Source organism: Phalacrocorax aristotelis, chromosome 17, assembly GCF_949628215.1.
Source record: "Phalacrocorax aristotelis chromosome 17, bGulAri2.1, whole genome shotgun sequence".
Lineage (NCBI taxonomy): Eukaryota > Metazoa > Chordata > Aves > Suliformes > Phalacrocoracidae > Phalacrocorax > Phalacrocorax aristotelis.
This window is the reverse complement of record NC_134292.1, coordinates 5880484-5894100: the sequence shown is the minus strand read 5'-3', so window position 1 is coordinate 5894100 and position 13617 is coordinate 5880484. Positions and strand designations below refer to the sequence as shown.

Sequence of the window (13617 nt, the reverse complement as noted above, 5' to 3'; positions counted from 1 at the left end):
AACACATTCTAGAAAGTCTTCTACTTTGGGGCTACTGATTCCACTCTGACCCACAGATTAGGTTGACTGAAGGATGGGAAAAGTCCTGCAGAAGTATTCCTTGGGAATCTAACTCCTTCAGTTCACTGCATTTGTGACTCTTCTGCTGAATTCCCACAAAGGCTGGAGTGTAGCTGAGCTTGGCTTATTGGTTAGAGTTGCTTGTGATGATAACTTTTATGCTGCATATATCATGAATGGGAACTTGAAGACACATGTGGAAAGCGTTATTTCACACAAATCACTCCATCAAACACCAAGAGCAGCACTGTGATTATGTGTGAATAACCAAGACAGCAGGAATTTCAAAGATGAATCAGTACTGCTCACATGCTGATTGAGGGAGAACTGACAAAGTAATTCAGAAAATAATTTAGAATTAATACATCTGAGAACTTCTATAATCCACAAGGGTATGTTTTGTGAGGAGTGGAAAACACAGCACATACCGAACTGTTTGGTATTAAGTGCTATAAGAGCAGAGCAAAATAAACCTTATCAGCACCCAGCTGCTTAAATGGTCTCTGGGACCATCCTGACCCTATTCCCAGGAGACACATCCCATTCTTAGAAAGCCAGCAGGGGTCAGATGAAGACCGGGAGAGGCCAAGAATTCAGGAGCCTGGAGACTTCTCACACTGCAGTGCCGGGGCCGGCTGAGGCATAGGGCAGGGCAGCAGAAGCCTGGGCTATGGCGTCCATCCTTCGGTGCTCCCAGACACCAGAGCGGGGAATCTGGCACTTCCTGCACCTGTATTAACATTCACTTCAGATGAGGAAAGGTTCTGAGCTTGGAGTACTTGAGAAGCCTACGTCTACAGGCTAGTGAGATGCAAACCAAGTGGTACCAGCTTGCTAACCTGCATCAGAAAATGGAATGGGGTGAAAAGGAGAGGAACATGCCTCTTTATGTACCTTAGACCCCTACACAACTGAGTACATGGTCTGCTCCTCTGAGGATTCACTGCACGCGGGTAGCCATCTGCAGTGCCTTACGATGATATGTCCCTCTGCCCGTGGGCCCATGTCTCCCTGCTATGTTCATACAAAGCTTCATCCAGAGCACGCTAGTTAACAAGGTGACTCCTGTGGCTGTCACAGGCTTTGCGTCAGGCCCTGTGGTGAGGACAACACGCTCCAGCTGCTGCCTGCTCATCAGAAGCAACATCCCTACTTTTTCTCTCTTGATTTTTCTTCCAGCCAGATTCTCAGGATGAGAAAGCATCTATCAAGACCAAGGTGCAAGAAAAGCAATAGATGGAAAGAGAAAGCAAATGGCAACACGATGACCTGGCAGTTACAGGGTGTTGATTCCGACACAGGAATTTGCAGCATGCTTGAGCAGCACAGGGGCGTACATTTGTTTTTCAGAAGGGACAGCAACAAAATGCCAGCAGCTGCCACCAAACTGAAAAGCTTCTTTCAGCTCTAACTAGCATGATGCTGTACAGTGTGGTGTCTACTGCAACAGAAAGAAAGAAGGGAAAAAGCTATCAACTTACTGGGTTCCCATCGGTGCCTGGTGGTCCTCGTTCCCCAAAATCACCAGGAAAACCCTGAGGAGAGGAGGCAAACACGAATATTAGTTATTGACATACCCTTGTGTAAAGACAGTCAGCTTGAAAACTGCTCCCCCCTGCTCTCAGTGCAGCACTTTGGTAGACGGCAGGTCACAAAAAGTGTGGGCCAACCAGCCTGCTTCTCCTCATCCAAACCATTCCGGCTCCACCAGCACATCCTCTCCTTGAGAAGCTCTGCGAGGCCAAGAGCTCTGATTCACTGCTCTCTCCTGGGGCCAATGAAGGGTAACCAGAAGTACCGTTTACAAGGCTCAGCCACAAGCTGTCCATTAACTAATGGGAGCCTTGAGAGGAAGAATCAGTGAGGAGACAGGAAGGCTTTTTCCTTGGCCATGCTGTGAAAAGCGCCCATTGCTGAGGCTTTTGGACCTAATGTGTCCACAACTTGTCTTACAGGCTATGTCCAGCCCTCAATCAGCTGTGCCTTTTCTTAGCACCAGTTGTCAGCCCTGGGCATGCTTCATACGGCAGGCAAGGCTTTTGCAGCACCATGTAGAAAGACAATGTGAGCGTGCATAGCAGAGAGAAGGGGCAGAAATCAGTGCTCCTGTCCTCCTTTTGGTTTACCCAAGTACTCCAGGATGTCTGACAAGGAATATGCAGTCCTGAAGATTATGTCGTGTAGTTTACACGTGAAATGATAATCCCACATTTGGAAGATCACACTCTGTATTTAAAGATACAGTGCTTTCCATCCTCTTTCAGGAATAAATCTCCTACTGATAGGATACTTCCTTAAAAGCCAATACCTCCTTAAAAGTCAATCCCAAATTCCTTACGTTCTAGAAGAATTCATAAACTTCACTGCAACGACTATCCTCAAAAATGGAATGTCAATCTGAATTATTTCATCCTGCCTACTACCACAGTCATTTTGACAGTACCCCCTTCTCACAGGACAGCTGAATAGCGTAATGCCTGTTGGAACCCATGCAGATGCTTAATGGAGCTGATCAAAAGATGCCTAGTGAATTCACTCCAATGCATTCACGACCTTTCAGCTTGCCAGAGGAACAAATGGTTCCAAGCTCATTACGGTCCACACCCCAGAGCTGTGAAAGACCATGTTTACTACATGAAAAAGTCACCACAAAAGACGACTTCATCATCTCATTATATCTGATACAAATTTGGAAGACTTCAAACAATTATAGAAAAGGGAGTGGAGGTACTGAGCCATAGCCAGGACATGGTGGCGTGACACGTTCTCTCTCGCACTCTTAGGCAGACTCTGTGCTCCCCTAAGCCCCCCCAGTTCCCTATAACAAACAAATCATACAGCAGCTTGCTCTTCCCTGTCCTGGCGTGCTCTGTCTCCCTCAGAAAGAGCTCAGCAGAGGGGTGCCACAACCTCTGTGGTTCATAAACCCTCTCAATTACTACACTGACATTTTCAAGGAGGAAGCAGTTGAGTTTAAGATGGATTGGACTCAATTTTCACCTGAGCTTGAGCTTCATTCAGCAAAGGACTGGCAGGGAGCAGGCTGCCAAGAGTTATCAGGGACCAGCTCAAACAGCGGCAGCTTCAGGGCTACTCCAAACTTCAGCTGCAGTGGAAGGAGCTTTGGGAGACTGTGACACTGAGGTAAGAGCGCTGCGACTCTCCACTTCTTTTTCTTGCATGCCCCTTAAGATGGAGTGAGATAGAATATGACACAGCATCCACCTCCTTTGACTCCGAGCTGAAAGGGCAATAGTCATCTGCTAGAAGGGCTCCCCACACACAGAACATATGCAGAGCCTAAACCTAGGCTCTGACTCCTAGACTTGGTTAGTTCAGACAGGGCTAAAACTCTGCTTTATTCTCCACACCATTCTGACTGCGGGCATCAGGATGGAAAACTAAGGAATATATTTGCATATAAAAGGCTTCCTAGACAGAGCAGATATCTACCTTTGTGCTTCAGTTCAGAGTGGGAACTTGCAAAGCAAAGCTCCAATCACCCCTGCTCCCTCTTCTGTTTATGATGGAGCAATCTTGGAGACTAAGCAGTATTGCTGAGATGATGCTACACCAGATGTGCTCCAGAGACACATCAACAAGCTGCGACTGCTAGTGGGTGCGTTACTTTTGACTCAGACTAGAAGTCACAGTAAAACTGCCTTACACCCTTCTCTGGCTCTACCAGACTGTGAGATACAAAGGACAACCTAACCATGTTCTGGGCTAGCTAAGACCTTAAATGACACAGATGGAGCAGACAGGGAGGGGATGGTCTTTGGTGAGCCAGAAGGATGCTCCCTCTTCCTGCCTGCTCCTCTGTATACTACAAACACTGGTTACCTTGGAAAAGCTAACCTGAGGGAAGCGAAATGTGACAGCCAACAGCAACATGCTATCTGGAAACCCATCAGCAACACTGAAAATTGAAATGATCACAGCAGACAGAACAGGAAAAATATACTGGGAAGGTCTGCAGTCAAAGATGGGATCCAAGTCCGCCCTTCACCTTTGAGGGTTTACAACTCCTGGTCAACACAACCAGGTAGAAAGATATTTGGTCAAACCTAAGGTGAGAGATGGGAGACCTGTTCAAGACAACCAAAATTTTGCCCCTCGCTTCAGAGCCAGCATTTCAGCTCTTCTGTACCAATTCCCTACAGTATTTAGTATGCACTCCTGACCGGACACAAGCTATCACTTGCTTGCGTGGATTCAATACTTCTGTTTTATGGGCATCACTGTGAATGGGAAAGTTGTCTGACTTTTTCCAGCTGGGCACTACATCCCTCAATCCTGTGCACATGCCAAGAAGCTGTGGTAAGCCACTGCTGGAAACAGCCTTCTGCCATCTAGAGACAAAGACGTCAAATATAACAAGAAGGCGGGGAGGCTACAATTTTCTTTAATGAAAAAAAGGGGAAAAATAACTCTGCTACATGCTGAATCAATAAGATCACAACAGAGATGTGTAGGGAAAACTCATTGCTCAGGCAAAAAAAAAAAAAAACAAAAAACTGCCTTGGAATATTTTGCTGTTTACAGTCGTACAACTTGCCAAGGGAAATGTGAGTGTGCATAGGCTGACGCTGTACTTACACTGCTGCAGACTTCAGTCACAACCTTCAGCAGTCCCCCAGATGGATCCTTCCTTTCTCAGAGGGCAGAGCTGGGCACAGGGTGACCCGTGGATGCCACTGAGCAGCCTGGCCCTGGGGCTGCTAAGGCCTTGCCAGTGTGGGAAGGTTTTACTACTTTGAATAGTACAATTAGATCAATATAACTACATCAGCACAGTATCGTCTAGAAGAATGATTGCTCCAGACTGAGAGCACTTCCTAAATTCGGTTTAAATCTCTTTCGATGTGATATAAACAATGCACTCCTCTGCCAGAATAGAAGTGCCCAGATAAGGAACTATTTAAATTCATGTGTTTCCCACTAATCTCTTTTTATGCCTCAGTTTCTCATACTAACCTCGCTGCTTAATCATAAAGACATAGGAGATCTGAGGCATTTGGTAATAGAGTTAATAATGATCTAACTTTTACACAGGCTTTCCAACAGTAGATCTCCAAGTATTTAAAAAAGCAGAGTATTCCTGTTTTGAAGGCAGAGAGCTGAGTACCTGAGGTCACTTGCCCAAGCTATCTGGTAAGAGATTTGACAATAAAAACTCTTCACAGCACAGTGTGTCTCAACCCCACAGAGCTAGGGTTCCTGCCCATCCTCGAGAGGGGATGGAAAAAAGTCAAAGTGGCAGGAAACAAAGAAAGCCCAGAACAGTGTGGACTGGCATCACTGCTACAACAGCCAGGCCCAAGACACACTCAGCAGAGAAGCCCCGTCCTTGCCAACACCTGATCGTCCTTAACACGCCATCTGCTCTGCTGGCATGAGCACCCCTCCCAGCCTAGGCTCACAGATCTCTGGGGTGACGGGTGATCCTCTGGTACTTTTTGGCACGAGCTGTAAAACAAACCCAGAGGAGAAGACAAATGGAAAGAACAGCTTCAATTCAACTAACCCCAGGCATCCTAGCCCAATATTTGAGCTTAGCAACACAAGTATTAGTAGTCTTTTGCACGTTAAATGAAACAAAGGCTGGTGGCTGTGGCATGGAGGAGGGTATTTCAGCACCCATACGGTCTCCAAAGACCCAGACCAGGTTGTGAGAGCTGTCCCAACACAGTCCTGTGCACAGCAGGAAACAACCAATCTTCTAAGCCCCTAATGAAAAAGAAAGCACTTTCTTTCCATGGGGTACGCAGTAGCAGTTTAGACCACAATAACAGTTCCAGTGACCACAGCGTCCTAATTTACTAGAGCTCACATGTCTGTAAAAGCTATTTTTTCAGTGCCTCTCCCCTCCTGCCTGAGCTTAAAGGAGAGAGATGTTCCCCAGGAAAAAACCTAGCACCATTCAACTGAAACAAGCAGCCTAGGAATTACAAGCAGGCTTTGTTATCCCATTTGTTTCATTGCTGTAAGCAGCACTACCTCTCCTCTCCCGTGCGCAGCTTCAGCAGCCTGAGGAGCCCAAACCGAGGGAGAACACATGGGGCAGGAAGCTCATTTTATGGTGCTGGCAGACAGGCAGGTCGCAACTGGCAGCCCATTACAGAAGACTTGTGAAAGAGATTAAAAAGACCAGCACATTCAGAGTCCCCTGACCTTCCCAAAGGGAGCGCAGAGGTTTTTTGGTACAGAAACCCCACTGTTTTTCAGGGTACAGCTGTTTTTCCAGGAAGACTGGTCCCTGAAAATTATGTTCAAGAATTGGGATCACAAAGCAAAACACCCTAGTGAAAAATATCAAGCCATGCATCCTGCCCGCTCTGTGGGAGGGAATGGACATGCAGAGAAGGACCAGGACCAGGAAGGTATGGCAAACAACAGCAGAGTTAGGAGGAAAATGCTCAGCTAACAACTTCCGTTGGCCAAGAGCCAGCGGGGTGCTCCTCCACAGTGGCTGAAGTCAGGTATGACAAAACTTTTGGCTCTATGTCTTAGCTGGGAAATACAGAAAGGACGTGGGGGAAAAAAAGTCCAGCTGAATGGATTTCACATTGTCCGAAGAAGTTGTTCAATGAAAGAAGCAAGATGAAGCTTGAAGAGGAGTTAGAGAAAAAGCATACAAGCAGATGCTTTGCACTAAGCAAGATCCAGGTGCTTCTGTGCTCTCCTGTCCCCACCCCAAGCAGAGCTTTACAGTGGTTGCACAGTTTGTCCTCACTGCACTTGGTGAAGGTGACGAACTGCTATTAAAGAGGGAACTGAGACAGAGAGATGCAAACTAAGTTCTCCCCGGTAACACTGAGAAGTCCAAAGCTGAACCCGTAACTAAATCTCTATCTTTGATATCATACAATGGTGCCTTAATTCCTTTTCATCCACGCTCCCTGCAAAGGGCATCCTTTCATACGCCAGGAGACTCCTGCTGAGAACAACCAGACCTAGACAGGACGCTGGAACCAACTCCTCCTGCATCAGGAGATTACGTCCCCCTCCACCTCCCCTTCCTTTCTTCCTCTGCTTAAAACAAACAGAGCTGCCTGCCCTTTCTTGCTGTTGCCAGCCAAAGGGCTGCTGCTGGTCTGCACAGACGCCACCTATTCTTGTCTCTTGTCCCTGGAAGCAGCTGTCCTCAGGGAAGCAGAGACCGGTGAGACGCACCGTGTCCTTTGCTTCCCCAAGGCCTTTTCAGGTGTGCACATGTGGGTGGGTGTGTTGTATGTATACAACATCTGATTCAGTTTAAAACACTTTCCCTGATGGAGTAAGGGAGGCAGTCTGGCAGCTGCTGCTCTGAGGAATCCTGGCAGGTCGTCACGCCAACAGAATCCTTCTCCAAAAATAGGATTTTATTTTCCTGTTGGCTGAAGGTGAAGCTGCTCAAACCAACCAGCCCTCCTGTCTTGTCTGCAAAAGACTCTATTTGCCAGTTGGCTCCGGCCAGGTGAATCTCTGCCCAGGAGTCTCCCCAGGGATGGAGCTTGCAAGTCAAACAATTTAAACAACAACAAAAAAAGGTGGTGGTGAAGTAGGGCTGAGGGTGAGAGAAGGCATTCGCTGGAAAAAAAGAAGGAGAATAAAATAAACAAGTGTAGCTTATGTTGGCAGCTTCTGCCTCTGAGAGCATTCTTGGTGGAGAGAGCAGACGTGAGCCCCTCCACAGGTGGGCGCGAAGGCAAGCAGGCTGGCTCAGCCCCAGCGCTGGTTCCTAGAGCGACGGGAGTCGCCCTAAAGGGAGCCTGGCAAACCCTGTGCTCCCGGCATGCCTGCTCACTAGCTTTAATGTACTCAGCTATGGAGGAGCCCTTGCCTTCTGCTCAGTCTAGGCCTGGGACTGTGACAGCTTCCATCCCTGCAAAGAAGGGTGATGCCATCCTCAGCTGGGTACGGGACTGACGGACCTGCTGTAGTTCTGCTCCTTTGTCACCCAAAAGGGAGGTTTGCTCTCTCTCCCTGGGAGACTTCACAGCTCTGTGTCACATCCTCTTTGGATAAAGATTTGATGGCATTTTTAGATATAACTATCCCTCCAGCTGTGGGAGCACAGCGCTCCAGGGCAGCCTGTTCCACCCGAACACAAGCAAAAGGCCCCTGAAGCCCCTTCAGCCAAACATCACTGAAGTTAACCAACAGCCCCTCCACCCTCTTGCCCATCTGCTTTGTTCCTTTTACATTGGTATATGATCTCTTCCCCTGCCCGTGGGGCTCTGGCAGAGTGCAGACTACACAGACCCAACTGCCTAATGCCAAAAAGCATGAAATCTACCACTGCTCCTAATTATTTGTGGCCAAGATTTCCAAATCAAGGCACCTCCTATTTAAGAAAGTCAAGCAGCTTTGGTGATCACAATGTTTTCAGACTCAAAAGCAATAGTTGCATTATTGTTTCCTTATAATTTCTAATGAAAATAAGGTTTGGGCTTTGATATGATTTATGAATGAACATTTCCCCGAAGGAAGAAAGACACTCTTGTGCTTAGGAGACCTTGGTTCAATTCTTGACAAGCTTTTTGAATGATGATGGACAAGTCACTTAGGGACATTCTTAGAAACAAACCATCTTTAGGTTTGTTTCTTTTCTTTCAGTAGAAGTTATGGGCCTTGGCACCTTTCAAACCCTTTCCCCTGTGTTTTCAGTACTTTGTTTTGCCCATTCTTTAAAAATTAAATAGATGTTAATACTGTCCAGCTTGCCAGGCTTTTTGGATGACGTAATAATGAACGTACGAACATGTGCTGATATCAGAGTGACAGGTAACCATGCAAGCACCTCACCACAGAGATTTTGGAAACTCTAGACATGTGGAACACACCTCAGGCGAAAAAGAGGTGGTAACATTTGCTCTGGGCTCATGCCCGCATTTCAGAGAGGTGAACCAGGCCGAGAGGGGACGAGAGACCAGCTGCCCAGTTTCAGTGTCCAACTTAAGCATTAAAAAAGTCACTTATTGCTCAAACCAAACCTATTTTAAAAATTTAGGTTAATAAAGAAAAATTATAGCAAAGAATTTACTTGGATGGCTAACAGGAAAAATCCAATTCATGGGCTAAAACTCTTTCAACAACAAAGGAGGTTTTTTGATTACTAATTTTCAGGACCTCCACTTGACTTTCCGTGCAAACAGAATGATTAAAAGCATATTATATTTTTTTTAAATCAATCAGTTCCTGAAGAAGGCACCAAACTTTTTGTTGCTATGCTGGGGTATTGGCACAAGACCGAGCGAGCTATCTACCTCCTGTCCTTCAACTCCTACAGCCCATTTGTGCTCCTTCCTGCAGCTCATCTTGTCGATTTACCTGTACAAATAGGTCCTCAGCCTGCACGTTTTTCCACTAACTTTAGCTGGCCACAGCTGAAAGTACACCTCTGTATGCACAGGGGCTACAGCTGGACCTGAACTGCAACCCCAGCTGGGAAGGAACGCTTTATGGGTTGGAGAGTGAGTTCGCCAAGTGCTCAGGTGAATCAGGCCTGAGCAATGAAGCTATGTGGAAGACTAAATATTTATTTTCTGAGGATATATATGGACAGCATCATTTAGGATCAGTTAAAGAAATCATTCCCATTTCTTTCAAATCTTAGGGAATGGCTTGTGGACCACAACACTGAACCACCACCTAGCTAAGTGGGAAACCACAGTTTACCCTTACTTCTCTAGAAATTTTTCAATTTTAATTACAATATTCCTTTAAAATGTTTCTCAGTGTTTAAAGAGGAGTACAGCTCCATTCTTCCTCCTTTTTTTGGTAGCTAACAATGTCTCAGTGGCAAAAAAGACGTGGCTGGACCCTTAGCAGCCCATGTGGGCCACGATGCTCAGTGCTGCAGGTGAGAGCTCTTGGTGTGTGCCTATGCCATGTTTCTTATGAGAAAAGTCATATGGGCTGCCTCTTCACACCCCAAGGGAGCCCACTGAAGTCAACAGGAGTTTGGCAATTATTCGTTAAAGAAGAGGTACTTCAAAATGGTGTTACCAGTTTCCCAAATCTCAACGTGTGTGGTGCAGAAGACTCTGGCTTGGTTCACTCCACATGCAAGTACGGACCCCAGCTGCATCCAAAGCAGAGAAAAGGTTGGAGCAAGAGAAGTTGTTTATCATCTTAGTCCCTACAGAGAGGAGCAAAATTTATTTTCTCAGTAATTTATGGTTATGCCAGCCTTTCCAGACACATGGCAAAACATGTCCCCACATTGTTTGCATGGACAACAGCTGAGACTGTGTAGCTTGGCAAAGCCCCATGCACTTATGTTCACCACGAAGTTATCTTAGCCGTATGTCTAAAGGTTCGGGCAAGCTGTAAAATGAAACATTCCTAACCCAAAGGCAGCCCTGCTTTTTGCTATCTAATGTCTCCCACAAGGCAATGTCTTTTCATATGATGCAACAGCCTACCCATAGTGGTGGGGAGTGCAGGGGTATCGCATGCACTTCTAACAACTTACCGGATGAAAAAAAAAGAATATATTGATACTTGGTGTTCACTGGAGGCAGGAGTTAAGACATTAACTTTTTAAGTCAACACGGAAGAAGACAGTATACATGAAAAATAGCCTGGCAAGAAGGCAGTGCTGCATTACAAGCTGAGAGCTGGCAAGGGGGACCCCAGCTGTGGTCAGCTCATGGAGAACGGATGCCAGATTCGGCAGCTTGCCACTGCGTTGATGCTCGCAACAAATACTGAGGCCACGTTAGAGAGGCTGCCAGATCACTGCTGGCTCTCACAACCTCCACACTGTGGGTGACAGGCAGAGGAAAGGGAGATGTCTGGACTCACCTATGCACTGATCCCTAATACGTAAAATCCACATGCCACTTTATAGCAACTCTTCCTTGACACCTGAGCAGTAATCCTTGGCATTTACATGTTAAGTTTCAGCTACAGAGCTCAAAGGAGGGACGACTGTGCTCAGAGGAGATCCTTGTTTTTCACACAGCCAAGAACAGCCAAACAGCTTGTCTGAAGTTGCATACCACAGGGAGAAACCAGGTCCCCTCTCCTCCTCCTCCTCCTTTGCAGTCACCAAGCAATGCAGCACCTCCCCACCTTGCCCTGGCAGACTCCAGCCGTGCTCACAGGCAGAGGTGTCAGCCTATCTGGCCACGCATGCTGAGCGCAAACCCTCCCTCTGTGCCTGCTCCACCTGCCAGGCTGTCTTTTCGGAGCAGCACTTCGGCAACGAGTTGGCCCTTGCCAAAGGCTGCGCAGAGCCTGGTGGCAGGGGTGCCTGAGGCCAGCAGGCGGCAGGAGCCCCCACCATGCCACCCAACAGCTGGCGGATCGCAGCTGCGTATCACTCACAAACAGGGGCTACCAGAGGACAAAAGAAAGAAGGGTAACAATGAGCACAGCTAAACAGGCAGGGAAGCCAAAATGCCTGCTTGAGGTATTGATGGCTGGCTCATGCAACTGATCCTGGGGTGTTTTGTATGCCAAACTGATGGACCCTTTGGGCCGGGGTTTTTCTTTCATGAAGGGTTCACACGGTACCTGACATGGTGAGGTTCCGAGTGTTCAGCTGAGCCCCAGGCGTGGGACCAGCAGCACCAGCAGGTTCTCAGAAAAATATAAGGAAATCTCAGCTGTGTTTGGCTAAATTGTGTATAGATCTCAGACGAACCCAAGAATTGCTAAGTATATCTTGGAACTAAACTTTGCTCCTTCCTTTCCATCCCTTTTAAAACAGTATTACTAATAAAACACATTGTAAGGAAAAATCAGGCATAGGATAGCACAGCTGGTGCAGTATTGATACCCTGCGTTAAAAAAGAGATACAAGCACCCATCAATAATGAAGACAAACCAAAAAAAAAGCTCAAAGCTCTTTGGACACATTTCCTGAAAGTTCCCCTTTAAGTCTCTTTCTCTAACAGGGCTTGAGAACTTCTGAAAATATTACACTCTATTTGAGGTTTAATATAAGCTGCAGTGCAGACATTTCTGATCGCAGCTACCCATCTCCCACAGCATAAGAACGCATATCACTTTCAGCTTTGCACTCCTTGGCTGACGGCTAGCTGTATCTCCTCTTCCTGCAGGTTACCTCCTTCAGTCCTTTCTAAAGATGGATTAGGACAGATATATTGCCTATGCACACCAAGATAGAAAGTAACAACAGCTTCTCTCATTCCTTCCCCCCAGCATGGTGTGGACCACAGCCCTGCTGCCCTCACAGCAAGGGGGCCTTCTTATTCCTCTTTTTTTTTTTTTTTTTGCCAGCTGCTCAACTGAACGCCATAAAAATCCACAAAACCACCATAAAAAGCCATTATTTTCAGCCACTGCACTGGCAAGACTGAAGGTTTAAGGAACCAGTTGCTTCAGCTCCAGCCTACTTCTAAAACAGGCAGCAGATCTGGAGACGTACAGACTGATGTTATTTCAGTCTCCCCAGTGCATGGTACTTTAATCACAACTCTCCCCCTAGCCCACCCCCAACCCTCTCCTTGCTCAAGAGTTCGCCAGGGCCCATACGTTAGAAATGCACTCGCCTCCTACGTCGCTGATGCACTGCAGGGAGAGCAGAGCGGGAGGTGGAGTCAGCTCTTTCCACGACAGATTCACCATGTCCCTCACAGCTTTGCAAAACTTAACTTCCCTGGAAGGGTTTCAAGTTCTGACTCATGTCCAGCTCTTCTATTTTAATCATTCCCTCTTACATCATTCTCGGAGGCCCACGGTGTCACATGCAAACTCCCCCAGCCCCCGGTTCCGCTGCCGAGCACTTAATCTGTTGCTGTCTCTCATCCCAAACAAAACCAGGTAGAGAAATAATTTGATACCAACTCCTTCCCTGCTCCCCAGAGCATTTACTAGCTTTGGATGGTAGCTAATAAGGGCTTCCAAGAGCTCTCCGTCGCAGTGACAACACTGAAATAGAACAGGAGCAGTGGCCGTGCCAGCAAACCTAGCGGTGTGGGGATGTGAGAGACCAGAAAAATCTCAGCAGGATCACTAACCCTGCAAACCAGCTGGGAGACAGCACAGGCCAGGAGATAAGTGTTGGGAAGGGAACCAGGTCAGCTGGTTCCTCTTTCCTTTCTCCCAGTGACTTCCTGAATAACTCTGGATGTCACCAAGTCTTTTTGTTCATGCTCGGAAGTACAAATCATCAGCATCGGTCCATTCAAGATTTCTTATTAAACTTGATATCATGAAATGGGGACGGATCCAAAACTCCCTGAAAGAGCCGAGTAGAACAAAGGTGCTCACGCGCAGCCGTTTAATCCTTTCTCTTGATCCCAGCCTAAATGCCTCCATCGCTGAGAGATTCCCCGCTGATCTCAGGGGAGCCCCTTGTTTGTAACAGTGACTGCCAGACAAAAACTCTTGCCTGGAAGATTACAAATGCTAGCCAAACAACAGCTGGAATGCTTTGAGCCTCCAGCATGCTCTGTGCAGGAACAAGGCAGAGAGCAGAAACCCTGTACCTAACGACAGTTGCTTTGTTTGTTTTACTCTGGTCAATGAGTCATCCTTACATCGGCAGGCTCTCTCCAATTATTCATTGCAGAGGTTTCTGGTGCAACCAGCGGCTTA

At 47.0% G+C, this 13617-nt stretch overlaps 1 protein-coding gene across 5 annotated transcripts in view; it reads right to left on the bottom strand.

The window, feature by feature from the left end:
- Positions 1 to 13617, bottom strand: part of COL27A1 (collagen type XXVII alpha 1 chain) — a 214281-nt gene that overhangs the window by 94164 nt on the left and 106500 nt on the right. For all 5 annotated transcript variants that reach the window (XM_075112252.1, XM_075112254.1, XM_075112253.1 and 2 more), the window contains one exon: positions 1542 to 1595. In XM_075112252.1, the coding sequence (XP_074968353.1) occupies positions 1542 to 1595 (54 nt within the window). The remainder of the gene's footprint in view (positions 1 to 1541; positions 1596 to 13617) is intronic.